General features: G+C 44.3%; 1 protein-coding gene across 1 annotated transcript in view; it reads right to left on the bottom strand.

The window, feature by feature from the left end:
• The window catches only part of LOC115474937 (pericentrin-like), an 899,709-nt gene that overhangs the window by 114,598 nt on the left and 761,361 nt on the right, over positions 1 to 23,750 (bottom strand). Inside the window, exon 14 of the mRNA XM_030210648.1 lies at positions 18,340 to 18,510. Coding sequence (XP_030066508.1) covers positions 18,340 to 18,510 — 171 coding nt within the window. The remainder of the gene's footprint in view (positions 1 to 18,339; positions 18,511 to 23,750) is intronic.

Below are 23,750 nucleotides of genomic sequence, written 5' to 3'. Positions count from 1 at the left end.
AGGACCAGGAGAGAGAGACCCCAGCACCAGGCCCCCGCTTAGAGGTCTGGGCATGGGAAAATTTGCCCCCCCCCTGCAAAGAAGCAGGAGCAGATCATCTGCGAATGCCAAGACTTTAAAGTTTTGGCCGTTAATACTCACCCCTCCACTAAATCTAAGCTTCTGATGGTACAAAGCAAGGGTTCTAGGGTTATTATGAATAACAGTAGGGAGAGAGGGCAGCCCTGTCGCTTTCCACAGAAAATAGAGGAGTGTGGTAGCCGTGTTAGTCCACTCTTAAGGTTATCAATAGAAATCAAACAAAATAAAACATGGAAAAGAAAATAAGATGATACCTTTTTTATTGGACATAACTTAATACATTTCTTGATTAGCTTTCGAAGGTTGCCCTTCTTCCTCAGATCGGAAATAAGCAAATGTGCTGACAGTGTATATAAGTGAAAACATTCAAGCATTACTTTGACAGTCTGACAGGGTGGGAGGAGTGGGGTGGGTAGGAAGTATGCATGGGGACATCAAAGCATATCATTGATATTCTAACAGGGTGGGTGTGGATAGGTGAGAGGAGGGTGATCAACAGAGAAATACAGCTTTATGGTTTATAATGGGCTAGGAACCCCAGATCCTTGTTAAGTCCTTTCTGTTGGGTGTTAAAATATTCAATCATTCTGCCTTCAAAGGTCTTACATTCTTGTATGGTTTTAAAGTTACCTTTGAGGATTCTCACTGTGAAATCACTGGTACAGTGTCCTGGTCCTGTAAAATGTTGACCAACAGGCGTGGGAACCTTGCTGGCACCAGGGTTTTAAGATGTCTGTGGTATCTTGTGGCTTGGCTGTAAATGATGGATCTTTTTGTATGTGAAGGATGGAAGCTGGAGTTGTGGAGGTAGCTACATCTGTCTGTGGGTTTCTTGTATATAGATGTTTGTATACAGCCATCACTGATTGAGACCGTGGTGTCCAAAAAATTGACTTTTTCTGGGGAGTAGTCAATTTTGAATCTGATTGTAGGATGGTATGTATTGAATGCAGAATAAAATTGTTTCAGAGTTTCTTCACCCTCCGTCCAAATCATAAAAATGTCATCGATGTACTGGTAGTATTTTAGAGGTTTGGTCTGGTGTGTATTCAGAAATGTCTCTTCCAGCTCAGCCATAAAAAGGTTGGCATATTGGGGTGCTGTCCTGGTGCCCACCTTAAAACCCTGACTGAATCTTTCAAACAGAAGGGCTACAACCCCCAAATAATCTCCAAGAATATTGCCTCCTCCCTCAAAACACCCAGGGAGAATCTGCTACAGTACAAAAAGAAAAAATCCACAGACAGAATCCCGCTTGTAGTGACATACAATCCAGAGCTGGAAAAACTGAGGAAAATCATAAGAGATCTACAACCTATACTCCAGGAGGATGAATTACTGAAAGAGATATTCCCATCCCCACCAGTACTGGCCTTCCGACAGCCACCCAATTTAAAACACAAGCTAATCAGAAGTAAACTTCCTTCACAGACTGAAAAGGAACAGAAGGGCACACTTCCCTGTAATTTATCCAGTTGCAAACTATGCCAAAATATTTCACAGGACCCCAAAGTCATCCACAAAGGAAAGATATTCAACATAAAGGGATCTTTCACTTGCTCATCTTCCAATGTGGTATATATCATTCAGTGTAAAAAATGTAACGAAGGATGCTATATTGGAGAAACAGGCCAGATGCTTAAGACAAGATTCAATTTACATAGACATCATATGAACAATACTGGTGCCAGCAGGGTTCCCACGCCTGTTGGTCAACATTTTACAGGACCAGGACACTGTACCAGTGATTTCACAGTGAGAATCCTCAAAGGTAACTTTAAAACCATACAAGAATGTAAGACCTTTGAAGGCAGAATGATTGAATATTTTAACACCCAACAGAAAGGACTTAACAAGGATCTGGGGTTCCTAGCCCATTATAAACCATAAAGCTGTATGTCTCTGTTGATCACCCTCCTCTCACCTATCCACACCCACCCTGTTAGAATATCAATGATATGCTTTGATGTCCCCATGCATACTTCCTACCCACCCCCCTCCTCCCACCCTGTCAGACTGTCAAAGTAATGCTTGAATGTTTTCACTTATATACACTGTCAGCTAGCACATTTGCTTATTTCCGATCTGAGGAAGAAGGGCAACCTTCGAAAGCTAATCAAGAAATGTATTAAGTTATGTCCAATAAAAAAGGTATCATCTTATTTTCTTTTCCATGTTTTATTTTGTTTGATTTCTATTGATAACACAGAAAATAGGAAAGGATGTTGTCTGCTTAAACCACCCTTCCACCCCAATGTAAGAAAGAGTTGCAAATAGAAAGGGCCACTGTACCTGACTGAATGCTCGGTCTGCGTCTAAACTAGTGACTAGCAGGGGAAGGTCTTTCTACTGACAGTAAGCGAGTGTGAGCAACAGTTTACGTATATTTAACACTAATTGCTGACCTTTCACAAATCCTGTTTGGTCAGCATGTACCAAAATTCGGTAGTCCTACCACTAATCTGGCAGCCAAGAATCTTGTCAATAACTTGAAATCAACATTTAGTACAGAAATTGGACGGTAAATTTCATGATCAGTTGGGGGGGGGGGGGGTGAGAAGGCTTAGGAATGAGACTAATCAACGCTGCATTTTCATTTTTGGGGAATCTCTGCCTACCTCCACCACTCCATCATAATAACGGATCAGGGGCCCTATCAATTGTAATTGTAGTTTATAATAGTCTTCGTAAACAGATCCCAGTGCCATGCCTTGTTTAAGAGCTTTAAATACTAGTTGCACTTCTTTCACAGTAAGTGGCTGATTTAAAGTTTCTCATATTGGGGAGGACCTGGTAGCGCTATACAAATGTTATTAGTAATAGTAGTAGAGTTGTGGCATCCCTGATCTAGTAACATAATCTGCAATAGAGTTTTCCGCGTCTGGTGGGAGCGCCTGCCTTCAGAAAAGTTTGCTAAAATGAGTAACGAACATCTCTGCTATCTCTTCTATTTTTGATGTTAACTTACCCTCTCCATTTTTTGATCATAGGAATGAATCTATGACCCACCCATGTCTTTGTCACCCAGGCCTGAAGTTTACCAGTGTTATTCCCATATCTATCTAACAAAGCTGTGCCGCTTGTAACGGTTCTGTGATGTACGCTCATGGATATATGAATTTAGGGCCGATCTGGTTGTTTGCAGTATATCATAGGAATCCAGGATGGGTTTGAAAATATATTTACGCCTAGCTGCTTTGAGTTTCCTATGATCCCCTGGGCCAGCCTCTTTTTCCATGCACTTACATAGGCACTTACATAAACTGGATGGGCTGAAGATAGGGCCCGAAGTGGTGAACTGGATTAGGAACTGGTTGACGGACAGAAGCCAGAGGGTGGTGGTGAATGGAATTCGCTCGGAGGAGGGAAAGGTGAGTAGTGGAGTGCCTCAAGGATCGGTGCTGGGGCCGATTCTGTTCAATATATTTGTGAGTGACATTGCCGAAGGGTTAGAAGGTAACGTTTGCCTATTTGCGGATGATACTAAGATCTGTAACAGAGTGGACACCCCGGAGGGAGTGGAAAACATGAAAAAGGACCTACAGAAGCTAGAAGAATGGTCTAAGGTTTGGCAATTAAAATTCAATGTGAAGAAATGCAAAGTGATGCACTTAGGGAATAGAAATCCACGGGAGACGTATGTGTTAGGAGGGGAGAGTCTGATAAGTACGGACGGGGAGAGGAATCTTGGGGTGATAGTATCTGAGGATTTGAAGGCGACGAAACAGTGTGACAAGGCGGTGGCCGTAGCTAGAAGGTTGTTAAGCTGTATAGAGAGAGGTGTGACCAGCAGAAGAAAGGGGGTGTTGATGCCCCTGTATAAATCGTTGGTGAGGCCCCACCTTGAGTATTGTGTTCAGTTTTGGAGGCCGTATCCTGCTAAGAATGTAAAAAGAATTGAAGCGGTGCAAAGAAAAGCTACGACAATGGTATGGGATTTGCGTTACAAGACGTATGAGGAGAGACTTGCTGACCTGAACATGTATACTCTGGAGGAAAGGAGAAACAGGGGTGATATGATACAGACGTTCAAATATTTGAAAGGTATTAATCCGCAAACGAAACTTTTCCGGAGATGCGAAGGCGGTAGAACGAGAGGACATGAAATGAGATTGAAGAGGGGCAGACTCAAGAAAAATGTCAGGAAGTATTTTTTCACGGAGAGAGTTGTGGATGCTTGGAATGCCCTCCTGCGGGAGGTGGTGGAAATGAAAACGGTAACGGAATTCAAACATGCGTGGGATAAACATAAAGGAATCCTGTTCAGAAGGAATGGATCCTAAGGAGCTTAGCCGAGATTGGGTGGCAGAGCCGGTGGTGGGAGGCGAGGGTGGTGCTGGGCAGACTTATACGGTCTATGCCAGAGCCGGTGTTGGGAGGCGGGACTGGTGGTTGGGAGGTGGGATGGTGCTGGGCAGACCTATACGGTCTGTGCCAGAACCGGTGGTGGGAGGCGGGGCTGGTGGTTGGGAGGCGGGGATAGTGCTGGGCAGACTTATACGGTCTGTACCCTAAAAAGGACAGGTACAAATCAAGGTAAGGTATACACAAAAAGTAGCACATATGAGTTTATCTTGTTGGGCAGACTGGATGGACCGTGCAGGTCTTTTTCTGCCGTCATCTACTATCTCTCTATATAAAACGCACCTCCAACGTTCGAATGAAGCCTCTGTTAGCCAAAAGTGAAGGGGGTGAGATCGCATTGTGTCTGCCCCGCCCACGCGTCAAACGTGATGACGTCGAGGGCGGAGCAATGACACTCAACCAATCGCAACGCTCGGCAGCGAAGCGCCAGGAAAGGAGGCGGCGCTCTCAACGTCTAGCCTTCCCTTCGCTGTGTTCCGCCTTCTTCTGACGTCAAGGATGACGTCAAAAGAAGGCGGAACACAGCGAAGGGAAACCTAGACGTCGGGAGCACCGCCTCCTTCCCTGACGCTTCGCTGCCGGAACCGCCACGGAGGTAAATTTAAAAACAAGGAAAAAAAAAAAAAACCATGTTGGGGGGGAGCGAAGAGGGTGGCCACAAAAGAAAAACAATGGGAGCGGGAGGGCAGGGGAGAAACGACAGCATGGATGCGAGGGGGGGGGGGGGGGGGGAAGAAGAGGGCGGCCCAGGCTGGGACATGGGAGAGAGAGGAGCATGGATGCAAGGGGGGGTCATGGAAGGGAGACAGGGGACTTGCTGGAAAAGGATGAATGGAGGCGGCAGGGGACAGAGGAGCATGGATGGGCATGGATTGGGAGGGCAGGGCTCAGGGAGAGAGGGCAATTGCTGGAAAGGGATGAATGGAGGGGGCAGGGGACAGAGGAGCATGGATGGGCATGGATTGGGAGGGCAGGACTCAGGGAGAGAGGGAAATTGCTGGATAGGGATGAATAGAGGGGACAGATGGGCATGGATGGATATGGATTGCAGGGCAGGCCTCAGGGAGACAGGGCAATTGCTGGATAGGGAAAAATGGAGGGGCCAGGTGACAGATGAGCATGGATGGGCATGGATTGGAAGGGCAGGACTCAGGGAGAGGGGAATTGCTGCATAGGGATGAATGGAGGGGACAGATGGGCATGGATGGATATGGATTGCAGGGCAGGCCTCAGGCAGAGAGGGGAAATGCGGGATAGGGAAAAATGGAGGGGCCAGGTGACAGATGAGCATGGATGGGCATGGATTGGAAGGGCAGGACTCAGGGAGAGGGGAATTGCTGGATAGGGATGAATGGAGGGCACAGATGGGCATGGATGCATATGGATTGCAGGGCAGGCCTCAGGCAGAGAGGGGAATTGCTGGATACGGATGAATGGAGGGGCCAGGTGAAAGAGGAGCATGGATTGGAAGGGCAGGACTCAGGGAGAGGGGAATTGCTGGATAAGGATGAATGGAGGGGACAGATGGCCATGGATGGATATGGATTGCAGGGCAGGCCTCAGGCAGAGAGGGGAAATGCTGGATAGGGAAAAATGGAGGGGCCAGGTGACAAAGGAGCATGGATGGGCATGGATTGGAAGGGCAGGACTGAGGGAGAGGGGAATTGCTGGATAGGGATGAATGGAGGGGACAGATGGCCATGGATGCATATGGATTGCAGGGCAGGCCTCAGGGAGACAGCGGAATTGCTGGATAGGGATGAATGGAGGGGCCAGGTGACAGAGGAGCATGGATTGGACTCACACTTTCACTCTGACTCTCAAACACTCACTCTCACATACACTCTCCCAAACATACACACTCCGAGGAAAACCTTGCTAGCGCCCGTTTCATTTGTGTCAGAAATGGGCCTTTTTTACTAGTGTTACTATATTTCTTCCCTCATCACTGCTTTCCCAGCAAGCCAAAATAAGGCCAGCTGGGAAGCGTGCCCTTTATTATGTTCCTTATATGCCATTCACTAGTCTGAAGGTAAGATTTGAACTCAGGGGAGGAAGATAAATAACAAGGAAAGAACCACTCCTGTTTTTGGGCAAAATATAGGCCACTATCTATATCTATCCAAATCATATTGTGGTGAGATATTTCCTCTGGCCCTATGACTACAGCTCAAACTATTTAAAAGAGGGCCTGACTTACAAATATATAATCTATTCTAGACATACTTCTATGAATCCTGGATGTGTGTGTAGTCTTTCTCCTCTGGATGGAGGTGGCACCATAGGTCGAGCACATTCAGGGCATTACAGAATGTCTGCAAGTCATTTCCCCACTGTGTACCTCCTCTCTCGGGCATACGATCCCAACCAGGATCTACAACAGCATTAAAATCTCCCATCAGCAAAAGAGGTAAATCTGAATGGCCCATACATTCATGAGCAAGCTGGATGAAAAATGATTTTTTGGGGAGAGCTCAGACCGTACACACCCACCAGGACCATCTCATGACCCTGTAAATTAAGGTATACTCCTACATAATGGCCTTGATCATCTGTTAAAATCTGGCGGTCTGTACGTGAAGTGATTTCCGGATTAGAATAGCCAATCCCCCTCTCCTTCCCATGAAGGGAGAACAGAAAACATCCCTCAACCTTCACCTACCCAATGTTTGGTACTCCTGCATAGATAACCTAGTCTCTTGTAAGCAGATAAGATCCACTTTATGCCCATGCAAGGCTCCTAGAAGTTTTGTTCTTTTCACAGGAGACGTAATTCCACAAACATTCCACGATAGGAATCGTATTGCTCTTATGGGGGTTTTACTCATCTATCATTAGGGAGTGGTGGAGTGGCCTAGTGGTTAGAGCACTGGTCTTGCAAACCAGAGGTGGCCGGTTCAAATCCCACTGCTGCTCCTTGTGATCTTAGCCCTCCATTGCCTCAGGTACAAACCTAGATTGTGAGCCCTCGTGGGACAGAGAAATATCCAGTGTACCTGAATGTAACTCACCTTGAGCTACTACTGAAAAAGGTGTGAGCAAAATAAATAAATATCTTATTTATTGCGATCACAATAAACTTTGTATGCTGCCAGGCATCCAGCCTCACCCGACAACCTATCAATATCCATCCACACTATACAGTAGAGAATCCACGAACGTGGAGAACTCAAAGAAGTCCCACGAATAATTGCAAAGCACTACTACTACTTATCATTTCTATAGCGCCACTAGATGTACGCAGCGCTGTACACTTGAACATGAAGAGACAGTCCCTGCTCGACAGAGCTTACAATCTAATTAGGACAGACAAACAGGACAAACAAGAGATAAGGGAATATTAAAGTGAGGATGATAACTTAAGGGTTCTGAACAAGTGAACAAAGATTAGGAGTTAAAAGCAGCATCAAAAAGGTGAGCTTTTAGCTTAGATTTGAAGACGGTCAGAGATGGAGCTTGACATACCAGCTCAGGAAGTCTATTCCAGGCATATGGTGCAGCAAGATAAAAGGAACGGAGTCTGGAGTTAGCAGTGGAGGAGAAGGGTGCAGATACGAGAGATTTACCCAGTGAACGGAGTTCCCGGGGAGGAATGTAGGGAGAAATGAGAGTGGAGAGGTACTGAGGAGCTGCAGAGTGAATGCACTTATAGGTCAATAAGAGGAGTTTGAACTGTATGCGGAAACGGATAAGAAGCCAGTGAAGTGACTTGAGGAGAGGGCTAATATGAGCATAACGACCCTGGCGGAATATTAGTTGTGTAGCAGAATTTTGAACAGATTGACGAGGAGAGAGATGGCTAAGTGGGAGACCTGTGAGAAGCAAGTTGCAATAGTCTAAGCGAGAGGTGATAAGAGCGTGGATAAGGGTTCTGGTAGTGTGCTCAGAAAGGAAAGGGCAAATTTTGCTGATATTATAGAGAAAGAAATGACAGGTTTTAGCAGTCTGTTGAATATGTGCAGAGAAGGAGAGGGAGGAGTCGAAGATGACCCCAAGGTTACGAGCTGATGAGACAGGAAGGATGAGAGTGTTATCCACCGAAATAGAGAATGGGGGAGGAGGAGAGGTTGGTTTAGGGGGAAAGATAAGAAGCTCAATCTTGGTCATGTTTAGTTTCAGATGGCGCTGAGACATCCAGGCAGCAATGTCAGACAGGCAGGCTGATACTTTGGCCTGGATTTCAGCTGAGATTTCTGGTGTGGAGAGGTCGATCTGGGAGTCATCAGCGTAAAGATGATACTGAAAACCATGGGATGAGATCAGAGTACCAAGGGAAGAAGTACAGATGGAGAAGAGAAGAGGTCCCAGGACAGATCCCTGAGGTACACCAACTGACAGTGGGATAGAAGTAGAAGAGGATCCACTAGAGTATACACTAAAGGTACTCTGGGAGAGATAAGAAGAAAACCAGGAAAGAATAGAGCCCTGAAATCCAAGTGAGGACAGTGTATCAAGGAGTAGGCTGTGACCAACAGTGTCAAAAGCAGCAGATAGATCGAGAAGGATGAGGATAGAATAGAGACCTTTGGATTTGGCTAGGAACAGTTCACTGGAGACTTTAGCAAGCATTGTTTCAGTTGAATGAAGGGGGCGAAAGCCAGATTGAAGTGGATCAAGAATAGCTTGAGATGAAAGAAAGTCAAGGCAACGGCGGTGAACAGCACGTTCAAGTATCAAAGCAGCAGAGAAGTGGGTAAAAAACCAGGAATCCCAGAGACTGGATCTTAGTAAAGATGAACTAAAATTTTATTATACAGTATATTGACTCGACACAACGTTTTTAAATATTCTCCTTATTTTATTATTAATTTTGTGAATTATATGTGTATTTTGTCTGATTTTCTTATGTCATTATTTTTATTGTTTTTATATAATGTTTTTATTTGTAGACTCCTGATGTAGGCCTTGTGGACAAAACACAATGTTGTGTCGAGTCAATATACTGTATAATAAAATTTTAGTTCATCTTTACTAAGATCCAATCTCTGGGATTCCTGGTTTTTTACCCACTTCTCTGCTGCTTTGCACCCACACTATACTCCAGATCCCATCCTTATGACGCCCGTCTCCTACCCACCCCTCCCTAACAGCTCAAGATTACATTTCTTTCTATTACTCCCATATCCCCTCATCAATTCTCTTATTCTCTGTATGCCCCCACACGTATTCCCCATAAGTACTATGGGAGAATATGTAAGACCATGTCTGACGTTTAGGGCTCTCTAACCCTCTCTAATTACATTACAAATTATCGCTCCTAACAAGTTGTTTTTTTATCACCTCTGCTACAAAACAATACCTACTTTATATCATGGCAGTGGAACAATAACATGCTATTCTGATACATCTTATCATGCTATTCTGACACATCTCATTTATTCAGTGCCTTGACATACTCTGTTGCCACTTGCGGATTATCAAAGTTTTCCCATTGTTCATCCTGTTGTATCCTCAATATAGTTGGATATATCAGCATGAATCTGAATTGTAAATTCCTCAATTCAGTACAAACAAAAGAAAAGCATCTTCTTTTATCTGCTAATGCCGCTGAATACTCTTGAAATATGCGCACTGGATTACTGTCACATTTCAGCTGATCCTGTTTTTGCCGGTATGCCCTCAGTATTTCAATTTTGTGGATATAGTTATGTATTTTCATCACTAATGCACATGGCCGAATATCTGCTTCCCTCTTGCGGCCTACTCTGTGTTCACTCTCAAGATAGAGAGGGCTTAAGCTGTCAGATAGAGTGAACTCAGTTTTTAGCCAATGCTCCAATACGGTTCCCAGATTGTGATCAGGCAGTCTCTAGAAGGCCAATCAGCCATAAATTGTCCCTTCGTGCTCAATTTTCCAAGTCATCTATATGGTCAGCCTGATCCTCCACTTTCTTTTCAAGTACCCTAATGTGGACATCCGCCTCCGTCATAGTATCTTCCACCGCCAAGATTCTCTCCTAGGCTGTGTCACACGCCGAGTGGTGTCTGTCAAAATGGTCTCTACTCCAGACAATTGTTCACACAGTTTTTCCCACTGTGATTCCACCGCCTGCCTAACTGCATCAGTCAGTTGCTAGAGCTGTTGGGAAGTAAAGGGAGGGACCGCCTGAGTCTCCGATGACGCCATCTTGACTTCATTGCTACTGGGTTTATTCTTATCTTCTTTTTGCGTTTTAGCTGACATAATTCCCGATTTCACCACCAGATATTTGTTCATAAAGTATATGGAGGTGCTGAAATGAAAATTCTATTATTTCCACTCAGGAACATCAATATACATCAATTCAGGGTTGGGAGCCCTACGAGAGAAGCAAAATCATGTCTGCTCCACTATACGCATCATGTGGTCCCATAATGCCCAGTTTTTTAAAAAAATGTTCCAGAGGTGATATGGGAAATTATAGACCAGTAAGCATGATGTTGGTGCTGGGCAAAATGGTACAGAATATTATAAAGAACAAAATTATAGAACATATTCAAAAGTATGGATTAATGAGACAAAGCCAACATGGATTTAGAGAAGGGAAATCTTGCCTCAACAAACATGTGGATAAAGGTGAGCCGGTCGATATTGTGTATCTGGATTTTCAAGTGGCATTTGACAAAGTACCTCATGAAAAACTCCTGAGAAAATTGGAGAGTCATGGGAAAGGAGGTAGTGTTCTACTGCAGATTAAAAACTGGTTAAAAGATAGAAAACAGAGAGTAGGTTAAATGGTCTGTATTCTCAATGGAGAAGGGTAGATAGTGGGGTTCCCCAGGGGTCTGTGCTGGGACCACTGCTTTTTAACATATTTATAAATGATCTAGAGATGGAAGTAATTAGTGAGGTAATTAAGTTTGCTGACAACACAAAGTTATTCAAAGTTGTTAAATTGTAAGACGATTGTGAAAAATAACAAGAGGACCTTAACAAGACTGGGAGACTGGGCATCTAAATGGCAGTTGACGTTTAATGTGAGTAAGTACAAAGTGATGCATGTGGGAATGAAGAACTTGAACTATAGTAAGGTACGTTTCAACCTACACTGGCTACCTGTGAGAGAACGAATTGCATTCAAGATCTGTACTTTGACACATAAAATAATCTATGGCTTAGCTCCGGAATATATGATTCCTCTAATAGATCTCCCACCTAGAAATGCCATCACTACAGCACGCACCTTTTTACAACTCCATTATCCATCTTGCCGGGGTGTTAAATACAAGCTTCTTTTTGCTTCCACTACTCCAGCCCGAAGACCTGGAACACTCTTCCCCTGTACCTAAAGTCGCAAGCTGACCACCCTCTGTTCAAGAAGCTGCTGAAAACGTACCTTTTTGAACAAGTGTATTCCATTAGTGAATCTGCTGTTTAGTCATCCTAATTGCTGTTAACATTTTATCCTTATTCTACTGCTAAATTCATGTGCTGTATCTCTTAACTTTTGTAATTCATGGAAGCCACATTGTGTCTGCATTTGTGGGAAAATGTGGGGTAGAAATGAACCGTAAATAAATAAAATAAATAAATAATGGAAGGTTCCATGTTAGGAGTCACTGACCAAGAAAGGGATCTCAACGTCGTTGTTGATGATATGTTGAAATCCTCTGCTCAGTGTGCTGTGGCGGCTAAGAAAGCAAATAGAATGTTAGGTATTATTAGGAAAGGAATAGAAAACAAAAATGAGGATGTTATAATGCCTTTGTACTGTTCCATTGTGCGACCACACCTCAAATATTGTATGCAATTCTGGTCACCGCCTCCCAAAAAAAGGAATTAGAAAAGGTACAGAGAAGAGTGACGAAAATGATAAAGGGGATGGGACATCTTCCCTATGAGGAAAGGCTAAAGCGGCTAAGGCTCTTCAGCTTGGAGAAAAGACGGCTCAGGGGAGATATGATAGAGGTCTATAAAATAATGAGTTGAGTGGAACAGATAAATTTGAATCACTTGTTTAATCTTTCCAAAAATACTAGGACTAGGGGGTACGCAATGAAGATACAAAGTAGTAAATTTAAAAGGAATCAGAGAAAATATTTCTTCACTCAACTTGTAATTAAACTCTGGAATTTGTTGCAGGAGAATGTAGTAAAAACAGTTTACTTAGGGGGGTTTTAAAAAAGGTCTGGTAGCTTCCTAAAGGAAACTACCATAAACCATTATTAAAATGGACTTGGGGAAAATCCACTGCTTATTTCTAGGATAAGCAGCATAAAATGCATTGTACTGTTTTGGGATCTTGCCAGGTACTTGCAACCTGGATTAGCCACTGTTAGAAATAGGATGCTGGGCTTGATGGACCTTTGGTCTGTTCCAGTATGGCAATACTTATGCACTTATATCAACAGCAAAATAACTAATAACATAATCCAAGTAACTAATGTAGGCCACAGGGAACCAGAATTAAGATATATTGGGACAATAGGCTCATGGAAAGTCTGGGCACTAAGGGGCAATAGGCATCAGGCAATAGGTGCAGCAGAAAGGAATCTCAATCACACATACTTTGGCCACTGATCCTGGTATTAGGGGAAATTCACTAGGGACCACAAGCTGGACAAGTTTTCTTTATATAATTGTGCAACTTGGCTTCATTGGACCCATGCCTGGAGGAACAGGTGGCACATGGTGCTATGCCACTGCTGTGGATATGTACATGGTTTGCTACAAGTGTGAGCTACTAAACATGCAGATCAAAAGAAACTACTTTGAAGATATTGGACATGTTAACACACTTTTATAGACTTCCTTAAGAGATCCATTCAAAGGTACTCACAAGCAGTACAACAATGGGCAGAGGAATATGGTATCCAATGAATGTTCCACATTTTTCATTACCCTCAGGCCACTGTTCGATTGAGAGAATGAATGGTCTTCTAAAGGAACAAATTTCCAAACTCACATCTACATGTACGATGAAGGGCTGCAACAAAGTATTGAAGGCTGTCTTCTGACTGAACAATCATGCAGTAGGACCTAATACCCCTATCCAATGAAGGTTGGTGGAGATATTGGGAAAGGGCATTCCCATTGGGTAGTCACAGTGACTACCAAAGGCTGGTCGGTATCCCTAAATAATCCTAACCCAGTATGCATGTTAGAAGATTTAAGGGTGAGCAGAAACTCGGGGATGACAAGAAAAAGTGTTACACCTGGGAATAAATACTGGTGCCTACGGAGATACTAGACAATTTTACTGGTGACCTACAGTTTATCCCCTCTGCCAAGTTACTGGACACCTGTTAGTGGGTAAGGGATGTTTACAAGGATCCTATAGGGGAACACTGTGTAACTATTACCTCAGTAGCTGAAGTAGAGTTTAAACATGTGGAAAACATTAGACAAATAGTGATACTGCCCAGCAAGCTACGCATGACTACTTATTCTGCACTATTGGGAACTAAACTACGGAAAGTATGGGTGGCTCCTAGCATTGTTAATAGAGGGAAAATGGGAAGAGGAAGATTATGGCCTGGGGCCCAAGTATACTGCTCCAGTGCTACTTGAAACAGAAACTCACCTTGTCTACTTCACAGGTCACTACTACTGCCATAAGGTCACTGAGGTTAACTACTGCCATCTGAAGGGTGAATGGCCTACAAGAATGTCTTCCATGAGACCCTCAAAGCTGCAGCAACTGTGTTTAATGTCACCAGCTGCTGGGTCTGCTGTAAGATATCACAGATTGCCAAAGAAGGAATCCATCTGTATGGCCTGTCTTTTAACATGAGCTGAGCCAATTGCTCAGAACTGGAGTGGTGAACTGTCTTTTCTATGTATGCTAGCGAAGACAATGAGGCATCTAAGGTTTCCTGCACTGCCCTTCATTTGAAAGTTGAACTGCAGGGAGACACCATAAAAGTGACTGAGACAAGATGTGCAAACTTGAGAACGTAACTGTTTGGAATCACATCCAGAACTCACTGATCTGAGGTGATAAGAGTCGTCTCCTGCAGAATGAGGTGAAGTCTCTGGACTCTACCAGGTACTTGTGATCTGGACTGGCCACTGTTGTAAACAGGATTCGGGGCTAGGAGGATCTTTGGTTTGATCTGATACAGCAACTCTTACGTTCTTATGTAACTTTGCCTCCCACTTGCATCTCCACAGAGCGAACCCCATTAACCTTCAGTGGGGTCTTCTTGAGGCAGCAGATGTAGAGAAGGGGACCCTACACTGCCCTCAACCTGTCTGCACCAGAAAGGAGTGACCCTTTTTTGAGTTCACAGAAGAATGAGAATTCTTCTTTGACAACTGGGAATGGCCTCAATCTCTGGCTTAAGACCTGCTGCTCAATGCTTTACATAAATGGGACCTGTTTTGGGGAGGTGATGATGTCTAAATTCACAAAAGATTTTTACAATCTTTTCAAGATCTTCTCCAAAACAGTGACCCTGGAAAGGAAGTTTGCTCAGATGAATCTTAGAGGCAGAAATTGCTGACCAATTTCTCAACCAAAGCTAGCGCCAAACTACCACCACTAAGCCTATTAATCTAGAGTAAATGAGAATAAAATCATAGTTCACATCAGCAAAAACGCTGTTCTTTATTTCAGAAGGGCAACCTTCAGCAAGACCGAGAGTTGCTGAAGCTGGTAAACCACTGCTCAAGCCACACTGCCTCCACAGAAAGGTTGCCTGAACCTCAAGGGCCCAAGAATTGAAGGATTGCTTAAGAAGCAGCTCTATCTTCATGTTATGACAACCTCCTTGCACCAGGATTGTGTTTCTTTTAGTTATCACAATCACCAAGATATCTACTCCAGAGACCCAAAAAGACAGTCCAGGTCTGCCTAGGAAAGGAGATATAATTTATTCATCAATTTGAGGCCCCTCAAGACTAAATCTAGCGCTTTCCTTGCTGCATAAATCATCTGTTCCAAAGTTCTATGGAGGAGAAATACCTTAGCCAGCTTTCTCAATCCCTTCAAAATAGGATCACCATCAGACGTCTGCCCCTGCGAAAATGTAGAGATGCAAAGAGCAGAGACTACCTGATTAATAGAAACTGCAACTCCCCCTGAAGAAAAAAAGGGGCTACTGATGAGGAATGATCATCTTCTGGGGATAATTCACCTGATTCTGGCAAAGAATTCTCCGCAGAAAGACCATCATCATCTAGATCCCGTTCTGCATATTGTTCCAATACCATTGAAGAAGGGAGAGCTAGAGCCGAGTGGCCTCCAGAATCCCAACCAGAGGATCTAGGCCTTTTCCCATGACTTGAAGGACCCGCCAAAGGATCCTGGGTCCTAGAACCCTTAGAAACAGAGGCCCACAAAATCAAGGGCCTTGATACCGAGGCACTCTGAAAGTGCCTGACAGAATTGTGACCCCAAAAACCATGTTGGCCCCCACTGGGGTCCCTCCTCTAGGCCCCAATATTCTGTAGCACTGGGGGGGGGATCTCTGATTCCAATATAACTGGGATATACCTAGTGTACCTGAATGTAACTTGCCTTGAACTACTACTACTACTATTTATCATTTCTATAGCGCTACAAGGCATACACCACCACTGGAAACGCATGATCTAAATAAATACATAAAATAAGTCTACCCTGAAATGCATAGAGAACCGTGGTCTGAAGTTGAAATGGCTGCTCATCCTAATGAAAACCAAGACCCAGTAGTGGGAATGGACACCTCTTTCAACTGTTGATGCTTTAACATGGTTTCTCCAAAGGATTCACCAGACTACCCCAAAACTCCCCTGAAGCCTTGCCATCGCATTTGAGGCAGGATGAGCTGACAGTGGTACTTAACTGCGGTCTCTCACTAGCACCATATCGCCAGGTACTGGTATGCTGCCAAAGCTGGAGTGACAGAAAACAAACTTTGGTCTATATCTGAAGAAGGGACCTGTGCAAGCTCAAAAACTCATATACTACAGCATCTATTTGGTAAGTCCAGTAATAAATATAACCTACTGTCACAGTCGTTGTCACCAATGTCCGTGCCTTGCTTGTCTATGCTATGCTCCTCCTTCTTACCTACTAAATTTACCTGAAGTTCCAGTCAGTGACCTGTGGGGTCACTGTTGAGTGGTGGAGGCCAAGCTGGTGATGACATCAGCACTGAGCACTTCTTAAGCTGGCTTCTGAGAGTGCTCAGTGTTCTGGCAATTACCATTGATTGGGCCCAGGCCCGCCTGGGGCTCTGCTAGTTCCAACTCTGTTTCTTTGCGAGGCCATGGCCCGAAGCTTTGCCTACAGCTTTCTCCTTATGCTGTGTTCCAGTGGAAGTCTGCTTTCAAGCCAGGGAGTCCCGAGGAGTAAAGCTTTGCCTACAACTTTCACCTAATGCTGTGTTCCTGTGAAGCCTGCTTTCAAGCTTGGTAGTTCTTAATAGCTCTGCCTACAGCTTTCACCTTTGCTTGGGTCCAGTGAAGCCTGCTGCCAGGCCTGTGAGTCCAGACCCTCCAGTGCCTCAGTCGAGATTCCAGTCACCCACTGTGAGTCCTTAGTTGCTGTATGCAGTGAGTGGTTTTGTGCTGTTTTTGGGACTGTGTGGGCTGGATGACGGGGAATGCTGCAGGTGCAGTGGCTGAGGCCATGTCTTGAGCTGTCTCTGGACAAGGGAGCAATGCTTGGAGCGCGGAGGGGTCCACGTGGGCTGATCCTGGCCCTTGGGTGCTGTGCAGGGCCACTGAGTCTTCTACCTTGGGAGCATCGGCTCAGGTTTGGCTTCTTCACCTTGCTTACCTTGTGAGCATTGGCTCAGGTTTGGCTTCTTCACCTTGCTTGCCTTGGGAGCGTCAGCTCAGGCTTTGTTGCTTTATCTTGCTTACCTTGGGAGCATCTGGCTCGGGCGCCTCAGTGACTGTTTGCTTGTCTTAGGTGACATCCCTAGTCTTCTGTGAGCGGAGTGACCCGCTCTTGCCTCCACCTGCGGTGCAGGTCTTCAAAAGACTCTTCCTTTTCCCTTTGTTTTGCTTCTGCTCCGCTCTGGTTTTGAGGGAGCTTGCCGTGGTTGTTCCGTGGCTCATATGAGTGTACTGACAGAATGAACCCTTTCCTTAACCAATAGCAGTGTTACCTCTGTCAGCCAAGTACTGCCTATTTGACTTTAACCCGCTAGGGCGGGCCTTTTACCTAGTGTATTGTATTCTACTGTATGCTGTATATTTGCATTGCTCTGCTAGTATTGAGATGTGCAGCTAGGCTGCTTGTGTTTGATTTCTCCACACCGTTAGGCTGTTTTACTTTACCTTTACTGTATACTTTATGCTTTGCATTGTGTTTGATAGTATTGACATGCGCAGCTAGGCTGCTTATGATACAGCTAGGCTGTTCTACTTTACCTTTACTGTATATGTTATGTTTTGCATTGTTTCAGCCAGGTTAGACTGTATAGCTAGGCTGCCTGTTTTCCTTTCTGTGCCGTTTGGAAACCCTTTTAGCCCTGTGTTTTTGCTGCTAATAAAGTTGCCTCAGTTCATCTCCACTTGTGGTCTAGTCCAGTTCTTCGGAGCACTGAGGGGACTCGGTCTACCCAGAGGTGGTTGGGTGATTCTCACGTGGCAACCTCTGGGCCAAGGGCTCACAAATGTCACACCTACAAAGAAAACAATAACTTCTAGAGTCTAGTGGCCTAGTGGTTAGGGTGGTGGACTTTGGTCCTGGGGAACTGAGGAACTGAGTTCGATTCCCGGCACAGGCAGCTCCTTGTGACTCTGGGCAAGTCACTTAACCCTCCATTGCCCGCTGCATTGAGCCTGCCATGAGTGGGAAAGCGCAGGGTACAAATGTAACAAAAATAAAAATAACATGGCTAATAAACATTGCACTCCAAAAAACAGTTTAAAAATTTAGCACATTTTAATTCTCATATATCCTGATTACTACTTGTACTACAGCTCAATAGAAGGAATAATAACCGAGTTTTCTGTCTTACTTCCCCTTGATATACCTGCTCCTCTGCAGCTCTCCGGGACAAGTAATGCTGGAGGTTATTCTCCAGATTTTCCCTTTCTCTCTGTAGTTTCAGCTTTTCTTCAGTCAGTGATGTTACAGACTTTGTAAGTTCTTCATTTTCTAAGAGCAGCACATCAGTTAAAACAGCAGAGTCATGTAGAGGCTTCTGAAATTTTTGAAATAAAACAAAGTGCAATTAATGACATAGAACTGCTAACACACCAATATTATTTTTTTTATAGATTATCTTAAATATTTTGCTGTGCATTTTATCTTTTTTTTTTTTATTTAAATGAAGTCTTTATTGAACATTTAAACAAATAAACAAATGTATCCAGAACATCTCCCTGTATCACATTAATTTGTAATGCTCAATGAGCTTGCGGAGCTACTGTTAGTGATATGCAATTTATCCTTAAAATCGAGCGTGGTACCGGAAGATTGGAGGGCGGCCAATGTAACGCCGATTTTTAAAAAAGGTTCCAGGGGAGATCCGGGAAATTATAGACCTGTGAGTCCGACGTCGGTGCCGGGGAAAATGGTAGAGGCTATTATCAAAAACAAAATTACAGAGCACATCCAAGGACATGGATTACTGAGACCAAGTCAGCATGGCTTTTGTGTGGGGAAATCTTGCCTGACCAATTTACTTCAATTCTTTGAAGCAGTAAACAAACATGTGGACAAAGGGGAGCCGATTGATATTGTGTATCTGGATTTTCAAAAGGCATTTGACAAGGTACCTCATGAAAGGCTACAGAGGAAATTGGAGGGTCATGGGATAGGAGGTAATTCCCTATTGTGGATTAAAAACTGGTTGAAGGATAGGAAACAGAGAGTGGGGTTAAATGGGCAGTATTCACAATGGAAAAGGGTAGTTAATGGGGTTCCTCAGGGGTCTGTGCTAGGACCGCTGCTTTTTAATATATTTATAAATGATTTAGAGATGGGAGTAGCTAGCGAGGTAATTAAATTTGCTGATGACACAAAGTTATTCAAAGTCGTTAACTCGCAACAGGATTGTGAAAAATTACAGAAGGACCTTACGAGACTGGGAGACTGGGCAGCTAAATGGCAGATGACGTTTAATGTGAGCAAGTGCAAGGTGACGCATGTGGGAAAAAAGAACCCGAATTATAGCTACGTTATGCAAGGTTCCACTTTAGGAGTCGTCGATAATACACTGAAACCTTCTGCTCAGTGTGCTGCAGCGGCTAGGAAAGCGAATAGAATGTTGGGTATTATTAGGAAAGGTATGGAAAACAGGTGTGAGGATGTTGTAATGCTGTTTTATCGCTCCATGGTGCGACCGTGTTCAATTCTGGTCACCGCATCTCAAGAAAGATATAGTAGAACTGGAAAAGGTGCAGCGAAGGACGACTAAAATGATAGCGGGGATGGGACGATTTCACTATGAAGAAAGACTAAGGAGGCTAGGGCTTTTCAGCTTGGAGAAGAGGCGGCTGAGGGGAGACGTGATAGAGGTATATAAAATAATGAGTGGAGTGGAACAGGTGGATGTGAAGCGTCTGTTCACACTTTCCAAAAATACTAGGACTAGGGGGCATGCGATGAAACTACAGTGTAGTAAATTTAAAACAAATCAGAGAAAATATTTCTTCACCTAATGCTTAATTAAACTCTGGAATTCGTTGCCGGAGAATGTGGTAAAGGCTGTTAGCTTAGCAGAGTTTTAAAAGGGGTTAGACGGTTTCCTAAAGGACAAGTCCATAAACCACTACTAAATGGATTTGGGAAAAATCCAAAATTCCAGGAATAACATAGTACCATTGTAGATGACGGCAGAAAAAGACCTGCATGGTCCATCCAGTCTGCCCAAGAAGATAAATTCATATGTGCTACTTTTTTATTTGTACTGTCCTCTTCAGTGCACAGACCGTATAAGTCTGGCCAGCCCTATCCCCGCCTCCCAACCACCAACCCCCAGCTCTGGCACAGACCGTATAAGTCTGCCCAGCACTATCCCTGCCTCCCACCACCGGCTCTGGCACAGACCGTATAAGTCTGCCCAGCACTATCCCCGCCACCCAACCACCAGCCCAGACCGTATAAGTCTGCCCAGCACTAGTCCCGCCTCCCAACCACCAGCCCAGGCACAGACCGTATATGTCTGCCCAGCACTAGCCCCGCCTCCCAACCACCAGCTCTGCCACCCATTCTAGGCTAAGCTCCTGAGGATCCCTTCCTTCTGCACAAGATTCCTTTATGTTTATCCCACGCATGTTTGAATTCCGTTACCGTTTTCATCTCCACCACCACCGCGGGAGGGCATTCCAAGCATCCACCACCCTCTTCGTGAAAAAATACTTCCTGACATTCTTCTTGAGTCTGCCCCCCTTCAATCTCATTTCATGCCCTCTCGTTCTACCGCCTTCCCATCTCCGGAAAAGGTTTGTTTGCGGATTAATACCTTTCAAATATTTGAATGTCTGTATCATATCACCCCTGTTCCTCCTTTCCTCCAGGGTATACATGTTCAGGTCCGCAAGTCTCTCCTCATTCGTCTTGTAACGCAAATCCCATACCATCCTCGTAACTTTTCTTTGCACCGCTTCAATTCTTTTTACATCCTTAGCAAGATACAGCCTCCAAAACTGAACATAATACTCCAGGTGGGGCCTCACCAACGACTTGTACAGGGGCATCAACACCTCTTTTCTTCTGCTGGTCACATCTCTCTCTATACAGCCTAGGAACCTTCTAGCTATGGCCACCGCCTTGTCACACTGTTTCATCGCCTTCAGATCCTCAGATACTATCACCCCAAGATCCCTCTCCCCATCCATACCTAGCAGACTCTCACCGCCTAACACATACGCCTCTCTTGGAGTTCTACTCCCTAAGTGCATCACTTTGCATTTCTTCGCATTGAATTTTAATTGCCAAACCTTAGACCATTCTTCTAGCTTTTTCAGATCCTTTTTCATGTTTTCCACTCCCTCCGGGGTGTCCACTGTGTTACAAATCTTAGTATCATCCGCAAATAGGCAAACTTTACCTTCTAACCCTTCGGCAATGTCACTCACAAATATATTGAACAGAATCGGCCCCAGCACCGATCCCTGAGGCACCCCACTACTCACATTTCCCTCCTCCGAGCGAACTCCATTCACCACCACCCTCTGGCGCTTGTCCGTCAACCAGTTCCTAATCCAGTTCACCACTTTGTGTCCTATCTTCAGCCCATCCAGTTTATTTAAGAGCCTCCTGTGGGGAACCGTGTCAAAAGCCTTGCTGAAATCTAAGTAGATTACGTCTATAGCACGTCCACGGTTCAATTCTCCGGTCACCCAATCAAAGAATTCAATGAGATTCGTTTGGCACGATTTCCCTTTGGTAAAACCATGTTGTCTCGGATCTTGCAACTCATTTTCTTCCAGGAAATTCACTATCCTTTCCTTCAGCATCGCTTCCATTACTTTTCCAATAATCGAAGTGAGGCTTACCGGCCTGTAGTTTCCAGCTTCTTCCCTATCACCACTTTTGTGAAGAGGGACCACCTCCGCCGTTCTCCAATCCCTCGGAACCTCTCCCATTTCTAAGGATTTATTAAACAAATCTTTAAGAGGACCCGCCAGAACCTCTCTGAGCTCCCTCAATATCCTGGGGTGGATCCCATCCGGTCCCATGGCTTTGTCCACCTTTAGTTTTTCTAGTTGTTGATACACACTCTCTTCCGTGAACGGTGCTATATCCACTCCATTCTCAAATGAACTTTTGCCAGTCCATCGTGGTCCTTCTCCCGGATTTTCTTCAGTAAAAACAGAACAAAAGTATCTATTTAGCAAATTTGCCTTTTCTTCATCATTATCTACATAGCGGTTTGCAGTATCTTTTAGTCTCACAATCCCCTTTTTAGTCTTTCTCCTTTCACTAATATACCTAAAGAAATTTTTGTCATCCCTTCTTACCTTTCTAGCCATTTGTTCTTCCGCTTTCGCCAGACGTACCTCTCTCTTGGCTTCTTTCAGTTTCCTCCGGTATTCCTCCCCGTGTTCCTCGTCTTCAGTTTTTTTGTATTTCTGGAATGCAAACTCTTTAGCCTTTATTTTCTCAGCCACTTGCTTGGAGAACCATAGCGGTTTCCTTTTTCTCTTGCTTTTATTTACTTTCCTTACATAAAGGTTTGTGGCCCAATTTATAGCTTCTTTCAGCCTGGACCACTGTCCTTCCACTTCTCGTACGTCCTCCCAGCCCATCAGCTCCTTCCTTAGGTATTCCCCCATTTTACTAAAGTCAGCACGCTTGAAATCCAGGACTTTTCAAGCGTCTTATCCTCCTCTTCAGCCGTCATATCAAACCAAACCGTTTGATGGTCACTGCCACCCAGGTGGGCACCCACTCAGACATTTGACACGCTATCCGCATTTGTGAGCACCAGATCCAGCGTCGCTCCCTCCCTCGTGGGTTCCATGACCATTTGTCTGAGCACAGCACTTTGGAAAGCATCCACAATCTCTCTACTTCTAGAATGTTTGTACGTTTGGGAAGCTTCCAGGTGCCCTTGGCCTGGATTGGCCACTGTCATGGACAGGATGCTGGGCTCGATGGACCCTTGGTCTTTTCCCAGTGTGGAATTACTTATGTACTTATGGTAACAGTCAAATATATGTATGGAACTCAGAATGCAACTGAGCCAATGCTCCACAATTAGGAGCAGGGAAAAATGATCTTACTAAACAGCAGTTTAATGGCAGTGTTTTGAACAAGTTAATGCCTTCTGAATTGGGATAGCGATAGGCATAGGCGGTCGGTGCCCAACTGTTTGGGGAGGCTAAAGGGGGCATTTAGGGGTGGGGCCAGGGGCGGAGCTTACATCCATAACTGTCTGACAACACATAGAAAAAAAATAAGTAAAAATAAAATAGTCACAATACCTTTTATTAAATTTAGATATTAGATATGTATCATATGTCAAAGAATAAAGTGTTTGCTCAAAGCATATACTAACCACAATTGCTCAACTGCAAAACACTATGCACAACATTGTGCAAAAACACACTCAGAACCTTACTGTACCATAAATATTACACTGGGCAGACCCTAATACAAAAATATACCACCCATACGGAAAATGCAGACCGTCAACAATATGAAACAAGGGATCATAATATCACAATTCTCATGTAGAGCCATTGAACACCCTTTTAGGGTGCACAGTGTTCACAATGAGCTCCTTTTATTAACGACCATATGTAGATCCTTCAAGAGGTAGTGTATCATGATTTAGGCTCTAAAACCCAATACACAATCTCTCCACTGCAAAACACTATACACAAACTTGTGCAAAAACACACTCATAATCTTACCAAACCATAATAGCACTAATTCCAAGGACAGGATGAGCGACAACCTTATGCGTGGAAAGGCAGCACTGTAATTACA

The sequence above is a fragment of the Microcaecilia unicolor genome, chromosome 7 (assembly GCF_901765095.1).
Source record: "Microcaecilia unicolor chromosome 7, aMicUni1.1, whole genome shotgun sequence".
NCBI classification, from domain to species: domain Eukaryota; kingdom Metazoa; phylum Chordata; class Amphibia; order Gymnophiona; family Siphonopidae; genus Microcaecilia; species Microcaecilia unicolor.
This window is presented reverse-complemented; position numbering and strand designations above follow the sequence as displayed.